Source organism: Emys orbicularis, chromosome 7, assembly GCF_028017835.1.
Source record: "Emys orbicularis isolate rEmyOrb1 chromosome 7, rEmyOrb1.hap1, whole genome shotgun sequence".
NCBI classification, from domain to species: Eukaryota; Metazoa; Chordata; order Testudines; family Emydidae; genus Emys; species Emys orbicularis.
Window position 1 is genome coordinate 40,926,441 of NC_088689.1, and position 18,101 is coordinate 40,944,541.

The 18,101-nt window shown below is 47.6% G+C and overlaps 1 protein-coding gene across 1 annotated transcript in view; it reads right to left on the reverse strand.

The window, feature by feature from the left end:
* Positions 1 to 2,882: 2,882 nt before the first annotated feature.
* OIT3 (oncoprotein induced transcript 3) overlaps positions 2,883 to 18,101 on the reverse strand; it is a 28,105-nt gene continuing 12,886 nt past the window's right edge. Inside the window, exons 5-9 of the mRNA XM_065408479.1 lie at positions 17,134 to 17,256; positions 11,180 to 11,340; positions 8,354 to 8,769; positions 5,066 to 5,165; positions 2,883 to 3,065 (exon numbers count right to left, since the gene is read on the reverse strand). Of these exons, the coding sequence (XP_065264551.1) occupies positions 2,883 to 3,065; positions 5,066 to 5,165; positions 8,354 to 8,769; positions 11,180 to 11,340; positions 17,134 to 17,256 (983 nt within the window). The remainder of the gene's footprint in view (positions 3,066 to 5,065; positions 5,166 to 8,353; positions 8,770 to 11,179; positions 11,341 to 17,133; positions 17,257 to 18,101) is intronic.

Here is an 18,101-nt window from a genome sequence, read left to right on the forward strand (position 1 = left end):
CACCACTCTCTTCAGCTCACCCTGGCCAGAGCGATGACTTGGGCCTCCAGAAAAACAGCATTTGAGGGTTCAACCCCTCCCAGGGTAACAGAGTGCTTTAGAGAAAGGACAACAAAAGCACAAAACAAAGGAATCTTCACCCAGCAGCCAGCTCCTTCCTTAAAGTCCCAGTTGCCACAGCCTGTTTCAACACTCACTAACAGGCACCTGGGCTCTGAGCCACTCACCAGTAAAATCCAGGCCCATCCTCCTGCAAAGGGCTCTGGGCAGCCACACTCCTCAGGCAGTTTCTGGCCAAGCTTCTTACCCCAGGATAGGAACACACTGTTTGCTCTTCTCCCTAAACAGCCCTTCACAGCTGGGCTTTCCTCCACTTAAGTCCCACATCCTACACAGGTGTAGCAGGGCAGGACTAATTCAACAGGGCTGACTGGCTCCAGGCCTCCTGATCTTTAAAGGAGCAGGCCAGCCTGTTACAGCTTTCTATGGATCCCCTGCATCAGGTAAGCCCCCTGACAGGCCGGGCCAGTTTGTTTACCTGCTATGTCCGCAGGTTCGTCCGATCGCGGCTCCCACTGGCTGCGGTTCGCCGCTCCAGTCCAATGGGGGGGGTGGCAGGAAGCGGCAGCCAGTACATCCCTCGGCCCGTGCCGCTTCCCGCAGCCCCCATTGGCCTGGGACGGCGATCGGCAGAACCTGTGGACGCGGCAGGTAAACAAACTGGCCCGGCCCGCCAGGGGGCTTACTCTGGTGGGTTGCGTGCCAAAGGTTGCCGATCCCTGCCCTGTATGTTCATTGAAATCATAATAGTAGGGCTGACTGGTACAGTGATTTAATGAATTAGCCTTTTATTCCTGGAAATCTGAGTTCAGACTCTGACTTACTGTATGACATATGTGAAAATGAGTTAGTTCAGCTCCAATCCTGGACATCAAAAACCCTCCCAGTTGTGAGCCAGCACAACAGAAGTTTAGAATTGGACTAGCAGTGAGCAATTCAGGTCAGGACTCTGCGGGGGGATGGCTGAGCAGTGTAGGGTAAATTTGCACAATGGCTGCATGGTAATACAGTATGTTACATTTCCATTTTTTTTATTTCACAGTGGTTAGATAAGACATCAAAACAATAGTGTCTCCACTTATTCATATTATTTTACCAGCAATTTTTCCGTTATTGCTCTTCTTCCAACACAGACTCTCTCTCTCTCTCTCCATAAAGACAGGCTAAAAGCCATTTTTAAAAAATCAGAGCTACCAAATAAATCAATAATGGTAAACTCTGATTTGTATTCTGAGTCTGGTTGCTGGAGGAAATAAAGCTCTGAAACTGAATACTGCGGATATGAGTTGTAATCCCCTTTTATATTGTTGCCCATTTGCAAGTGGTAACAGATTTTGGACTTTGGACAGTTTCCAATTGGAAGAAAAGTTGGTGATACAGACTCAGGGGATTTTCTAGTGCAATTTATTTATTTATAAATGTACACAAGTCTTGTTTACCTTGAACAGTGCTGGCCAGAACTACACAAAAGGAATTTCATTTGCAGAAAACCCCATGAATACAAAGTCAAGCCCAGTAGCTCCCTCCTCTCTCACTCTTGGGCTCTGTCCCTACTTTCTGTACACTTGCTGACCCTTACTGCTGCCTCTGCATTGTACTTTTTACCTAAGAAATCTCTTCACCCAAAGTCACTAGTCTTTGGCTGCATGGAGCCGCATGGACTAGTTCAGGCTGGCTTTGGCATTATACCTCCCTCTGTGCTGGTGCTTTGTACTCCAAATGAATCTCAGACAGGTATCAGTATCCAATATTCAATATCCACTGGAGCAAACTCTCCTGCTAGTCTTCCTCCGCCAAGATGGTGCTTAACCCTCACAATGTCTTTAAGAACTTTCTGAGTGTTTCTGCAGTAACCAGGCCTGATGGGGCTTTTGAACCTGAACCTCTATGTTTAATACTATCTATGGAGTGTTTCCATCAATTGTTCTTACTATGCATTTCATTAACACCTCTATCCTGTTCTAGGTTAATGCATTAGAACATCCAAGTCACAGAAGATCACAGCATCACAGTTCGTATTAGTTTTGAGATTTTTAATTTTTTTACAATTAAGGTGTCACACCACTTACAAAAATGCACCACATATCACCAAATTAGTGGGGCAGTGGGACAGGATTAGGGGGAAGAGAGATGAAGAAATGATACACTAAATAGAGAGAAACATATTGTAAAAAATGTATGTAATTGTCAGAGGAAAATATAAAACTAATTTTATGAAATAATTATTTTAAAATATGCACATTTGCCTGCAACAATTCTGAGCTTTAGCTGCATATTACTGTTCTTTTACAGCTTCAAGGAGTCTGCATATTTGAGATATATATTTATATGTATTTTAATAACCACCCTTCAGAACCTTGATGTCACACTCTCCACCTACTCATTGCACACACAGCCTTATCACAGGAGTTGTTCAGGATGTGTGTCGGGCTCCTGGCACTGTTTGTATTGTCCTTGGAAAATAAAGCATTAGCGACATGGTTCAAAATGTGTTTAAACATTGTGAAGTTTGCAAACGGAGATCAGAAAAATGAAGGCAGGTAACATTTTGGGCCTATAACTGAAATGTCTCCCTTTAATTGACAGGAATGCAGGCACAGCTGTATTATACAGCTGATCAGATTACATATGGAGGGGCTGCCTCTTGTGTCTAATATAGCTTCACAAAAGTAAATAACTGTCAGGCTGTTATGAAACAAGATAATAGGCTCATGCAGGGCTTTACCAAACACCTTTTTTGCAAAATCAAAACCCATGCGACAAAACCTCAGTAGGGAGGGAGGGCAGGTTCTTGGGTAGTACACTGTGATGGTGAGAGAGTGCTACTCATCCATGTCGATTCTAATGGGGCCACCTGTCAGGATATGGTTTGCCATGTGACTGGTTTCCTCCTCCTCTTCCTCCATCCCAGCTGACCTGCGCATTCGTCTCCGACACCCCTGGGCACAGCGAGACCTCTCGTCCAGCACGCCACACACAAGGATGCGGCAGTGCAAGAACACTTCCTGCAGGATTGTGAAAAGGCAGGGAGATGGCAGTGTGAAGAACCATGGCGCTGGCTTTCACTTAAGCAGTGCTGCCAGCTCTCACAATATTCCCATCCATCCCAAACTTGCAAAATATTGTTCTTATCCAAGATGGACACCATCTCCCTTTATTAAAGGGACTGAAGCCACAGGCCGCCCTCACTGCCATGTCCCTTTAACCTTTAGAGGAGAAAATGAGGCTGCTCCCAGCAAAAATGGCTGCCCTACTTGTTGTTTCCAGTGACTCTGTAGCCTAACTGAGCTCAGAGAAGATGGTGGCCCCTTTAGTCACTATGTAAGGGGCAGGCAGGGGAAAGAGAATGTGGAGGTGCTGGGAATGAAACTGAAGGGGCAATATGCATAAGGGAGACTTTGTCAGGAAACAGAACAGGAAATTATGAGGAATCGGGACTGGGGGGAGCATAAGGCAGAGGGAGAGAGTGCAGTGGAATGTGGCATGAGCTGGGAGGGGAAATGTGAGGAGTAGAAGACTGTGAGGGGATACGGAAGGCAAACAGGTCAGTGTAGAGTGAGGGGGACAGGAGACTGTGGGGGACCATAGAAGGAGGATGTGAGTAGCAGCTGTCATATCTAGACAGTGAGGAAGATGGAGTGATAGAATGGCAGCTCCCTGTGCCCCAGATGATAGGAGAGGATGGTAGAGTCCCTCTGAGTAGTGAGCAGGACGTCCTGCATTTTTGTGCGTGCAGGTAAGGTTGAATTTTGAACCTGATACTGCCAAGAACAGCTTAATGAAATTCAAACAGGTGTAGACACAAGAATAAGATAGAACAGAATCTGCAGTTATACTACACTAGGTAGGACAACAATTATAGGAGCTATGAATCATCATGCTTCAGGCCTATGCTAAGTGCTTTCTGCTGTTAGGAAGAAATTGAGCCATGGTATTGCACAACTGTCAAGGCTTCCCCGGAGCCCCCACTTTCCTCTAAAAGCACTTGATCTTCTAGGCTCTTAAAGGAAACAACATACTAGATTAGGCAGACCATCAATCTGTTCTGGTATGGCAATTCCTATCCCTGACTCTCTACTACTACTGTAATACTACACGCACAAAGAATCAGCCCCATGCAATGGCGACCTGTGGTGGTGGTGGTGGGGCAAAGGGTCACATGACCCTCCCCAAAACGCCGGGGTGGGGCAAGGCTGGCAGCCAGGGAGATGAAGGTGCAGGGCCAGAGCCTCTCCTCTTCCGGCCATGCTGCCTGGTGTGGCATGCAGTGGTTGCACTCTCCCAGACAGCCTCTGGCCATGCTGCTTGCCAGGCAGGCAGCATGGCCGGAGGCTGCCTGGAAGAGTGCAGCTGCTGCGTGCCACACCGGGCAGCGTCCCAGGCAAGCAGCATGGCCGGAGGCTGCCTGGAAGAGTGCAGCTGCTGCATGCCGCACCGGGCAGCGTCCCAGGCAAGCAGCATGGCCGGAGGCTGCCTGGGAGAGTGCAGCTGCTGCATGCCGCACCGGGCAGCGTCCCAGGCAAGCAGCATGGCCGGAGGCTGCCTGGAAGAGTGCAGCTGCTGCATGCCGCACCGGGCAGCGTCCCAGGCAAGCAGCATGGCCGGAGGCTGCCTGGAAGAGTGCAGCTGCTGCATGCCGCACCGGGCAGTGTCCCAGGCGAGCAGCATGGCCGGAGGCTTCCTGGGAGAGTGCATTAGTGCATGGCTCCACACATGCCAGGAGGACTGGAGCAGACTCCCTCCACCCCCCGCCAGGAAACGTGGGATCGGGAGGGGACGGGGAGAACGCAGAGCCCCTGGGCTCGGGGTGGGGATGAGTCACGTGGGGGGGTCACCTGGGGAGCGGGGCGGGGAGGAGTCATTTGAGGGGGCGGGGACGTGCCCCCCTTTAGCTGGTGCCCCCTTTGTGTCCCTCCCACTAGTCACCCCCCCCATGGACAGTCTCCCAAGCCAGTTAGGGGCTGGTTTAATGTCTGCCTGAGAAGTAATTTTGTTTTGAGCTCACCTTGTTGTCTTTACCCACAAACTTGAACACAGGGACCTGGAAGTGCTTAGCAAGATGATCCTTTGACGTGTATTGTTTCACGGAGTCATCAGAAACACAGCTGAAGAAAGCAGAGGGAGAAGTTTTAATAGCTTTCACAGAGGTGGAAAAAAGAGTATCCCAACCTATTTAGTCACCTAGTTACCATCCATATTACTTTGTGTTTGGCCACCGCAGACCATTCAAGAATGAAGAGGAAAAACAACAGTGGTGACTGATAGCATCTCCAGCGCAGCTCTGCAGCAAAGGGAAGTGGCAGAATGCACACAACTAATAATGCTGCGCACACCCACAACCAGAACCTCTGCCAGAGAATTGCAATCCAGTGTATCCTCAGCTCACCTCTCTGGGCACCAGAGTCTGCAGCGATCAATAGAGATGTACAGATTCAGATCTTTGCTGAATTATTTAAAAAAATATAATGTCATAATTAAAGGGACACTGAGAAGATAAAAATCATTTACTTTAAAAGAAAATGTCCTTATCTATGTCTTAGATCATTAAAAACAAAGCATTTTTCAAATCTAATGTACTTTTCACCATTTATGCTTTTGTTTACTTTTTGCATTTCTTCAGCTTAGCCTGTGAAACTACACTGATCAACTTCTCCATGTCTATCCAATTTCACATTCAGCATCTCATGCTCTAGGACAATATGTTTATATTGGGGTCACAGAAAGACAGAAAGGGGACCTGATAACAGTATTCAAATATGCTAAGGGCTGTTACAAAGAGAATGGTAATCAATTGTTCTCCACGTCCACTGAAGGCAGGACAAGAAGTAATAAGCTGAATCTGTTGCAAGGGGGATTGAGGTTAGATATTAGGACAACCTTTCTAACTATAAGGATAGTTAAGTACTGGAATAGGCTTCCCAGGGAGGTCGTGGAATACCACCCCTGTGATGGGAGTCTTTTAAGATCAGGTTAGACAAAAACTGCTCAGGGACAGTGTAGGCATACTTGGTCCTGCCTCAGGCCTGGGGCCTGGACTAGAAGACCTCTCGAGGTCCCTTCCAGCCCTATATATCTATGAACACTACAGGAGAACGGTTAATTGTTTTTACAGAACTTAAATTTGGAGCCTGAACTATATAACAGTTTAGAGCTAGATATAGAACTAACAAAAAGAAAAATGTAACGGTTTTTATTTAACAGAAGTTCTTGTTGATTATTACAATGCCCTGCCAATTTAAAAAGGCACAAATTCTACTCTGCTGTTGTACTGCATTACAACACAGCATGTCCTCTTCCACAAACTAATCTCAGGAATGTGGATTTTGCATGTTATAAAAGAGGTCGTGATGGAAATGGTGGAGGATAGAGGAACAAAACTTGAAATACTATAGCCTTACTTTTAACAGACAGCCGCAGTAGAAATATTTGATGAATTGTTGAAAATGATTACACAGTATAGTGTATTCATTTACGAAAAAGAAAAATAATTAACTCTGTTTATGCAGACATTTTCATTTAAAAACCTTTGGGATATTCAGCCAGTTAGGTTCCTCAGCCTGCACTTAATCTCATCTCTTTTCTGTAAAGTTTTGCTGTCCTGTAGAGCATAAAAATAGCAGAGGGGTTGTTGGTACCTCCTTCCTATGAGGAGAAAATGCCAGTGACTGCTTACAGGAGGAACCCCCTGGAGCCGTCATAGTCAAGTGCAAATCTGCTGCTCTAATGGATTTGAGACCTCACCATTCAATTCTCCTTTCTCCCCATTCAGTTCATGTTCCTCCTTTTTCCAATACTGACCATTTTCAGTAACGTTCTCAAGTGTTGGTGATCAATGGATGTTTGGAGCCCCAAGAATACAAGTGCCCAAAGTCTTTGCTAGGAGATCTGATAAACAAGTTATTCCATTATGATTTGGTGCAAAAAGCACAGAAGTAGAAGTGCATAAATGACTTAAGTGCAACTGATGCATCAAGTACAGAGTACAAGAGCCAACGTGTAGCTTACCATTGGTTACTGAGAGAGAAGCACTACACACTGCTGCAGTAATAATTCATTAAAGTTAGACAGATTGAAGTAAAACACAAAAACAAAACAAAAAAATACCCAACCCAAATCCTCCCTGCTACTTTTAAAACAGCAGCCTATGAAACTTTTGCCTCATTAACTGTCATGGTGGATGACTTATTTCTTCAGCAGCCAGGTTATTGCATAATTATTATGTCATTGTTATCTTTGCAGGCTGATGGGCAGACACTAAATTAGACTTAACTAATTACCAGAGTCCCTGAACTAGTGGCTGAATGTGTGCATCCTGGATATTACCTGAACTAGTGGCTGAATGTGTGCATCCTGGATATTACTTTTACTGGACTTTGTCCCACGAGTCATAGCACACAACCTTCACAATACTGTGAAAATTGCATTATGATGTTGCAATGCCATTCTGACTGGCAACACCACGATGCAAACATCCTGAGACAACATCATGTTAACACTAAAATGATTCTAAACATGTCAGGATATGTGACAATCCTGTCAAAGCTGGGGCCATCTTATAAAACATCAGAACACTCAGCAAACCTACTTGGAACCTGTTGTGCCACAATCATTATTAGATGTCCCTTTACAGACCTCGAAGGTCTGCTCTAAGCTTTTTATTAACATCCCCCTGAGGACTTGGCCCACTGGCAATTGCCAGAAAATTGCTCCCATAATTAAGTGACCTGTAGGCCACTGTGTCTATAGTGATAGCCAGACAGACCATTAGATGGCAGGTGTAAGATGTGAAATGAGCTCAGCAAAACTCCTAGAAGCTCCAGTCATGGCAGAACTTTTGGCTCATAGGGTAAAAATGACTGCTAACGGAATATAAAGAGATTTTGTTCCACAGGCTTAGCTGCACACAGAATAAATCCAGCCACAGTAGAGGGATTCAACTCATTGGTTAAGTAAGCTTTAGTGTTTGGTCACCAGCTGCCACACAAAGAGGGCCACATGGCTTTTCTACAGGAGCCAAGTTACAGAGACAGATACACAACAACAATATGCAACGGTCACTTATGCTGCCTTCATTTGGTCTCTCCAGACTTTTTACTATGTGGGTGGTTTTGCATTGGTAGCAATGGCTGTTGGCAATTACTCTGAACATGTCCTGACCAGTATTCTAGATTTTTCCTGTCTGTGGAGGAGTGATGGTGTTTTCTGTTTCCTCTATGTGCCCTGTGACCCAGATGGCAAATGGTATTGGGGTTAAATATCAGACAAACAAGGGAAGTAGAACTGTGATACTTGCCCGTCTTGAATTAAGTAGTACTTCAGGATCTCATCAATTTTTGAGGTGGGGGTGGCGAAGCAGCTCTCCACCAGTGTCTCTAGCCCACTCACGTGCACCATGGGCTCAATCCCAAAATACAGCGAGTCGCGAAGCTTGAGGGTGGGGAGAGAATCCCTGTAGGGCTCGTCAAACTCTTTGTCTTTGAAGATCTCAAGGGTAAAGGGGAAGACGCCCCGGTTGCGGCTCATGATTTCCAGAGGGGAGTTCTTCAGGTTGGTGACGTAGCCCTCAGAGATGGTGTACTGACGGGGGAACTCACAGGTCACAGGGATCAGCAGCTTGCTGGTGCGGACGATGATGTCCCCATTACTGCCAGGTGTCTGCTTGGGCAAGCCGGTCACCATATTGGTAGCAATGATTTTATCATTTGCTACCTGCAGCACAAAGGGAGGTGGGAAGGGGAGGAAGATCATCACAACACGAAGCAACTGGAAACATCAGGCATCAAACAGGACCTTTATTTTTTAAAATCTCTGTTTGATTTTGGACACAAGAGCCGGAGATTGGATTTCTCTTGCTATTCCTGCTCTAACAAACTGCAGCCAATAAAATTATATGCTGCAGCCACAGTCACCCTCATCTTTAGTGGGACCCATGGACACTATCTGGTTGCAGTGAGACACTTGGATCCAAACATTATGCTTGGACATGTAGTCTCCATGGACTGGAGCTCTGTATTACAGATGGAGGCCAAGGCCATGCAATCAGCTACACTATTCACACTGCGATAGGTGTAGCGCTCTGGCTCCTGAGAAGTTGCCAGTAATGGGGACACCCCCTCCTATGTTCCCTTCTGACTGCATTTCTGCAAACGAGTGAGCTACTGGGTAACAGAGCATAAAAACTGGCCTTTCCCTCAAGGACCAAGATCAAGCCCACTCAGAGGCCCTAATTGAACTGAATTTAGTAGTCTCAGTTCAGTCCTCAGTACTTCCAAATGTACATTACTAGGACTAAGCCAATAAGGGAGATGGAACAAACCCTCGCACACAGAGTTTGATGGCCCCTCTAGGCCTGGGCTGAGGTTGTTTGCATGGCAGCAGGAGAAGATTCTCTCACTGCAGCTGCCACACAGTAATTTGTGGCTAAAATCCCTAGAAAATGCCTGCTCACTCCACTATTTCAAGCAAAAAATACATGCACACAAATAAAAACAGATATTGTGAAAGATGGGCCCTCCAAGGCTCTTTCATCTACCCATCGTTCTGAACTGAAATTTCTCCCTTATGTTCTCTGCTGTGATCATTGAAGTACAGCCTAATGTGCAGCTTGATTCCTGTCCCAGTTCCTCTCCTCCTGACCTGGACAGTGCTAAGGAAAGAGGGTAGTCGGACTCCAGAGAGAGGGAATACCCTTCAGTCCATTCCTCCTTGGAAAATGGATGAGGCCTGCCATGTGGGGGCCTTCTATGATATGATGGGTGAATAGTTGAGAGGAAGTGTGTAGGAATACTCAAATTTCCATAGAGGATATGCATATAGCCAGTATTTTCCTCATTTGTCTTCCACAAATGCACGGTATTCACAGGGGTGAAAGTAACGTAAAGGACTTACCGGTACTCCGGAGTCCTTAGGAGGGGGAGGGGCTTCTACCGGAAGAGGTGGGGCCTTTAATCCCCAGGCACTTTAAATCAGGATTTAAAGGGCCCGGGGCTGGGGCTGTGATAGCAGCAGCTGGGAGCCCCGGGCCCTTTAAATCACCCCTGGAGCTACCAGCTGCAGAGGCGGCTGGGAGCCCCGGGGGTGATTTAAAGGGCCCGGGGCTCCAGCTGCTGCTACCGCAGTGGAGCCCCAGGCACTTTAAAGCTCCGCCAGAGGCCGGGGCCCCCTCCAATGGTGATTTAAAGGCCCGGGGCTCCACTGCAGTAGTGGCAGCTGGGAGCCCCTGGCCCTTTAAATCACCGCCAGAGCCCCGCCGCCACTACCCCAGGGCTCCAGCAGTAGGGCTCGGGTGGCGATTTAAAGGGCCCCGGTGGGTAGCGGCAGTGGGAGCCCCGAGCCCTTTAAATCACCACCCGAGCCACACTGCTGGAACCCCAGGCCCTTTAAATCATCGCCCGAGCCCCCGGCTGCCACTACCACCCCGGACCCTTTAAATCGTCCCTGGAGCCCTGCTGCCGGAGCCCTGGGGTAGCGGCGGCGGTGCTCCGGCGGCAAGTTAAAGGGCCCGGGGAAGTAGCGGTGGCCGAGCCCCTGGCCCTTTAAATCGCCGTCTGAGCCCCAACGCCGCTACTCCAGGGTTCCGGCAGGCTCCGGGGACAACGTAAAGGGCCTGGGGCGGTAGCGGCTACCGGAGCCCCAGAGTCTTTAAATCGTCCCCGGAGCCCTGCTGCCGGAGCCCTGGGGAGGCGGCGGCGGGTCTCCGGTGGCTATTTGAAGGGTCCGGGGCTGCGCTACCGGAGCGTACCGGCTTACTTTCACCTCTGGGTATTCATCTCATAAAATGGCTACTAGGAGCTTAAAGAAATCAGACTGGCTGAGAGAGGTTCTACCTGTGCAATAAGAAACTTTATGAAACGCAGCTGAACTGGATACCCACACAGCTCAGTCAGTTAAGAGTTTGGATTCATGACGCACATGATACATCCAAAGTGGGAAGGGTATTAACATTTACTGAGGGCTCAATCCTGCAGCACTTCCCCATATCAGTTGTCTTAGTGACCTCAGTACAGCTACTCATGTAAATGAGGATTGGGCCCTAGTTGACCCTACACCTATCCCCAGTCCCTACACATGTAATGAGAACAATGATGATGACAAAGCTGATGGCGATGAGGATACGTACATCTACAACGGTGCCACAGGACTTCAAAGAGAAGTTGATGTTGACATGAGTGCCATTGGATACTCCTTTGCAGGAAGCATTGATGAGAGAAAGATCCAGCCCTCCAACCAGATCCTTGGGGATGCTCACCTCAATGGAGGTGGACTTGCACAGCACTGGAACTGCAAGAAACCCCCCCAGCACAATGATCAGCACAGCAAATCTGCCAAGTGAGGTAGGGAAGGCCTCTGCATACCATTACTGGTTGGGTGACCAGATGTCCCGTTTTTAAAGGGACACTCCCGTTTTTTGGGACTTTTTCTTATATAGGCACCTATTACCCACCCCCCACCCCTTGTCCCGTTTTTTTCACAGTTGCTATCTGGTAACCCTAATTACTGGAAATGCAGGGGAGAGCACATGTCCTATTTGTGATCAGGCTGCCCTTCACTCCCATTCCTAGTGTTTCCAGAAATGGCCTTTTATTGGCCTACAGACACTTTGTTTTGCTCTCTCTGCCCAGACAGGGGAATTGAATATTTCAGATTTCAGCTTTTTAGATGCCCCAAAGAGCAGTTTTTCCTCTTCATGGGGCAAATCTGTAGCCAGGAGTCTGAGAGCTGCATTTAATGTGCATCTCCTGCATTGCTGGGATCCAGTAGAGATCTTTGCCCTTTTGTTCAGTTATGACTATTCAATACAAGTATTTTTTTACCCAACTCTTCTCCAGACTAACACTAAGCATTTTAGCCAAAGCATCGTATCGCATTATCTTCCTCATCCCTTTTAATTTCAGGGTGTTAAGTTATTGTGGAATATGGGGAGGTTTTGCTCTTCCCCCTATTTCATTTTATGTCCTGTCCACACCCCAAGCTTCCTCACTGCTCCAATTCATGATTACTCCCCAAATTCTCCACATGGCACATTGGAACCAAGCAACTGAAATAATTTCCATCCTGGCCGGACCAGCAGCAGAAGACAGAATTGAAGAGACTGAAGTTTTTGTGGGAGGAGCTTAATTATTGTTTTTCAAATTACTTATTTAGTCAAGGCCTGGGTGATATCATTAACAGTATAATGCCCTGGGAAGACCCCTGCATGTTACTGGCAAGGATTTTGTAACGACCCAAACAGAGCCATCCTTGAAGAGTCTATCTCAGGTAGTATACAAGTCCCAGAACATGCTATAACAAGACTTTGGGAGGGCTTAATTCGTTCTGTATAGATGTCCAGCCAGAATGGATGTGTTCGGAAAGACCATTAGAATCAATATTTAATGTAATACATTTGGTAATGATTAGCAAACTCATTCTTCCTCATGCCAAGCCACTTGGACATCCGGGATTTGAAACTTCAACTTGAACATTTTTGAGTTTGAACTCTATTAAAGAGAAACTGGGGAAAGATGAGCAGAGTGAAAACAGGATAGAGAGAGACTGTTAAAAAGAAGTGTGTATGGGAGAAAATATTTTTTATTAAAAAATAAATGCTATATATACCCTATACATAGGGAACCCACTTGATTTGGGGGGAGGCTTTCTGCTTCTTATGCATAGCCCAGATTTCCCCACTTAGCTAGAAAAGATACAGAATTTTGGAATTACTTAGTTTTAAATTACAGGACAAAACATTCTGCAAATTCATTAATTTGGCAGACTCAGGCAACTCAGAAAAATAATTCAGCACTTCCCACTGCACAAGTTTTGCCTCTCTAATTCCAAGCTCCTTGGATCTGGGATACAACTAGCATCACTGAAGTATAATTTCCCCCCCCGAGTGAACATTTATGCTGTACAAGCAGCAATATTTTTAACACTCACCAAGCCATTATAGAGAATAATAGTTTTATTAAAAGCCATCATTTTGGGTGTGATGTGCCAAATAACAAGCAGTGTTCCCAGAGCCGTGTGCTCTCTAGCGGTCATCACTAAGGGGGAAGCAGAATTAAATAAAAAGGAAATGTCAGAGCTCCTGCTCTGTTAGAAAGACAAGAGGTTGAGAAATAATCAATGTGTGTCAAACAGCACAGGACAAAACAAAGGACAAATGTTATTTTCAAGATTCTACAGGGACACTGTGAAACCATTTCCACGGTCTCCAGAAAGCTAACACTGTGCAGAAGTGATGAACTCAGCCTTACTTTAGGACTTTTATTAACACTTTCAACTAATCCTTTGAGAAATGAGGAAGCCTAATGCTTTTAAACTGAGATAGGCCAGAGCAAGAGAGTTTGGATCCAGGTTGCATTTCTTCAAAGTTCAGGAGCATTTGGATCCAGGGTTTTGGTTTAGGCACATCTCTATTTTTTAAATGCTGTTACCTTGAAATACTAAGTGGAGAGGAGAAGAAATCCTTACCACCCGAGTTCTGGGCTAGGGCTGTGCAAGCTTCTGTGTATTCTAGACTATGTGGGAATCCACAAATCAGGAGAACACTTAAAACTAGAACAGGTTTCACTACTATCAATAAATCAGCTTTGGATCCAAATTAACTCATCCCTCACTGGTAAAAGACTAAAAAAAAAAAAAGCAATGCCAACAACTCATTACTGATGAGCATCCCCAGAGTAATGAAAGAATGTAACCTTGCCTACGTTAGAGACATTTTTAAAAAAACTGTCCCAATATTGACAGTACTGGTTCAATTTCAACAATGTTAACAAATCTTGAGCCCTAAAGTAGATGAGCTGCTGGTGTTTTAAGCACTTGAGCCATCTAATTCAGCTCACAGGAGGTCTAATCCACATACTGCTTACAATGCTGGCACTGTGTCCCGAGACCAGTGTTCCCATCACCTTCATATTGGTGCACATAACAAAATTCATGTGGTGGGAGTGGAGCAGAGGGGTTTGGAGTGTGGGAGGTGGCTTAGGGCTAGGGCAGAGGGTTGGGGTGCAGGCTCTGGGGTGGGGACAGGGAGGAGGGGCTCAGCACTGGGGCAGAGGGTTGGGGTGCAGGGGTGTGAGGGTTCTGGCTGGGGGTGCGGGCTCTGGGATGGAGCCGGGGATGAGGGGCTCAGGGCTGGGGCAGAGGGTTGGGGTTGCAGGCTCTGGGTTGGGTGCAGGGGGTGAGGGCTCTGACCGGGGGTGTGGGCTCTGGGATGGGGCTGGGGATGAAGGGTTTGGGGTGCAGGAGGGTGCTCCGGGGCTACGGCAGTGAGAGAGGACTCCCCCAGCTCTCTCTCCCCACACCACTACCTGGGCTGGGGGGGAGATGTGCCTCTCCCCGCTGCAGCAGCTCCGGGGCTGGGGCTGCAGGATAGGTGCTCCTCCCCCAGCCCCGTCAGGTCCAGGCCAGGGATGGGTTCTGGCCAGGGTAAGGGTGCCCCGGCAGGTCCAGGCCGTGGCAGAACTGGTCCAGGGGAGGGGCGCTCCGTCCATGGCAGGTAAGGACCGCCCCTCCCCCAGCCAGTTGGGGGCAGGCTAGGTTGGGGCCGGGGGAGAGGCAGTCCGTACTTGCCACGTCCGCAGCACCCCTCCCCCAACCCCAACTCTGCCACGGCCTGGACCTGCCAGGGCACCCCTCCCCTGGCCTGGACTTGCCTTCCCCAGCCAGTTGGGGGTCAGGCTAGGTTGGGGCCCGGGGAGGGGCGTAGCAGGTCCCTGGGCGGGTTCCCTGAGCGCCTGCGCAGTGCTAAATACGATGCTGCACAGCCACACGGCTTACAAGGAACTTAGTCCAAAACTACGGACTATCATGCTGATCATGATTGTATTGTGGTAGCCCCGGCACAATACAATGACCGGCAGCTCCTTTGTCTCCATCCGAGAGGTCTTCCGCGAGACCTCTCCGGGCTGCCTGTCTTCTACCAGGACCTCCTCTGGACCTGGAAACTGTTCTCAGTGACCAGGTCCGTGGCGGCCACCGTGGGGGCAGATCTCCTCACGGAGCCCCTGCTACAGAACCCCCAGCTCCGTGTGCAGGTGGCGGAGTCCCCCATGGTGCACCAGAGTTTGGTCCTGGCAGAAGTCACCAAAGTTGGAGACCTCCTGGACTATGACCGGCTGGATCCCCTGACGCTCGCTCAGCGCATGGGGCTCTCCAGACCTCGTACTCCCCGGCGCGTACTTCAGGAGGTGAGGGCCGCTTTACCGCCCGCTGCTCGGGACTATCTCGACCGGGTCCTGCGAGAGGGCACGCCCCGCCCACCCTCCACTCTGAGTCCTCCAGACTTTTTCATTGGACCCCTGCCCCGTGGAGCCAACCGCCCCCCCCCATCCCTTCGCCATGAGCCAGCTGCACGAACTGCAGCCGGTTCTGTTCCGGACCGCGCCAAGGAAACATCTATACACGCTCGTGCTCCATGTTCTTCATGTCCTCACCCTCGCGTCCCGCCCAGATACGAAGTGGCGGGATCTTCTGCCGCCTCTGGAGGGTGAGGAGCCCCGGTGGGCCAGCCTTTATTCTACTCTGATCCCGAAACCCACCCGGGACATCAGTTGGCGGCTCCTTCACGGAGCCGTGAGCACGGGCATGTACTTGGCGCGGTTTACCCCTACCCCAGACACCTGCCCCTTCTGCGGCGTGAGGGAGACCCTAGCGCATGTTTACCTGGAGTGCGCCAGGCTGCAGCCCCTATTCCAGCTCCTCACGGATATTTTGTTAAGATTTTGGTTGCACTTTTCTCCTCACCTTTTTATTTATGCACTCCCTATCCGTTGCCCCACAAAGTCACGGGACCTCCTGGTCAACCTCCTCTTGGCCCTAGCGAAACTGGCCATCTATAAAACCAGAGTGAGGAGGTTGGCCGATGGAGTCTCCTGTGACTGTGGGGCCTATTTCAGGTCCTCCGTTCTTTCACGTATCCGGGCAGAGTTCCTCTCGGCGGCGTCCACTGGCTCCCTTGACGCCTTTGAGGAGCAGTGGGCACTCGGTGTCCCCGTTTGGTTCACTTCGTTTGACCCTTTGACCTCACTCCTGTCCCTGTTCTTTTATTAGTTGTCCCCCGTAATTTTTTGGTCTCCAGGTCCTGTGGACCCCCCCACTTCCTGGGTCCCAATAGAATCATACTGATCAATATTGTCTCCCTGTTTCCTTGTGTTCCCTGAGTCTCTGTCTGTCTGTCTGTCTCTCTGTTGTAGTTAGAACATAAAATCTCTGGGGGCAAGGGCCATTTTTTTGTACAGCACCTAGTGCAATGGGGTCCATGACTGGGTCTCCTAGGGGCTACCACAATACAAATAAACGTTAAATTATTAAAATAGCTGATTCACAATGTCCCTAGTTGTACATAGGGTGTGTGTATGTCTGGGAGGGAAAAAGCATTTCAGTTTCACACTGTAGCAGGAATACAATAAATGGGAGGGGGAAATTACTTTACAATTTATAAACATTTCTTTGGCTCGACTCCCTTTTTAAAAAAATTGCAGATGATACAATACCATGAATTACGCTGAAAGGATTGCTACATGTAGAACTATTAATATGATATAGACAAACTGCTTCAGGTTTCTGTGCAAGTCTTCCACAGTTCATTACATCACCATAAACTTGATTAGAGGTAATAAAAGCTTGTATTTCTGCAGTTATAAAAAGGTTCTGTTAAACATCTGCTTTACACCATAAACTACTGTATGTGACCATACATCTGATTGAATTTAATAAAGTAAGATTGCTTGTTCTTTAAAATGCTGAATTCCTCCACAAAATGCCCTTAACATCTGACACTAATTGGCACCATTGTAAAATAGTAATCTCAGAAGAGGCACCATTTACCCCTTTAAACCCCCAACCTACCTTCATGCTAAATACTTGACTACACAACACATGTTCTCCAGCTGGTGAGGGTGGGTGAGCAAAGGCATTATGAGCAATGGTGACCCTTCTACATCATCCAAGAGCCTAGGAGTGTCCCCTTCAAGATGCACGTTAGCTCCAACGGATTAAAGATCTAAGGGCGCTTCCCTACTTTACCTACATTGCCCTGGGCTGGCCACGCAGTACTGGCTCTCTAGCAAGTGAACTTTATTGCCCTACCTTGGCAGCTGTGGTTGTCCTCTGACAGAACAAGCCCCCTGGGGCACTCACACTGGTATGTGTCTTCCACTGCAACGCAGGTGTGGCTGCAGCCTCCATTGTTATTGTGGCAACCTTCAATTTCTAAGAGACAAAGTGTTGGAATTATTAATAATGTTTGAAATATTAACATGGGAAATCACCAAACACCAATTTAACCATAAATTCCTTTATTAACTCCAAAGTCTTATGCAGTTCCTCTAAATATGCCTAAAAAAGCTTAAATAAGAAGCCATTTACTACATCCAAACAGTAACAAAACATTTATAAGCATTTGATCAAGATACTTATAAATGAGCCAAACCCAAAGGTCCTCAGACCCATATTGGTCGGCTCCTACATGTTCAGGCAGGTATTAGCAATAAACCCGTTAAGAGCTGACTTTTTATACCCTTTAACAAACAAGGATGTCATCGCCAATTACTGAGTTCAGCTAAAAACCAGTTTGAGACAATTCACCCTTATGTACAGTCTTAATCCAGATAAGATTTACAATCACCTTTCTTCCCAAGGCCATTTCTCCCCTCTTTTTTGATGTCCAACAGTTTTCCCATTGTACCTGGGTTCACACAGGCTTGAACACTGGTGTGTGGGCTGGGGAGGGGCTGTGTTAGCTCATTTTAAGACAGATTCTCTTTGATTTAAAACCATCTGCAGTCACCCAAACTGGTTAGAAGTCTTCTTTTTAGAAACTTCCCCTTATCTTATTAGTTATTCTTTGAACCAGACATCCTCCCTACTTTATTCCTTCTGGCCTTACCACTTACTATTTTCAAGGCCTTCCCTTCTACTTGCTAGCCAGGCCCTTTCTTTACCACACATATATATTTCCTTAATCAACCTTAAGCTCACTTTCTTTCTGTAGGATAAGTATAAAATTAAAGAATTAAACACTAAATGTCAGTTATGCAGCTTACAGGGTATATTTC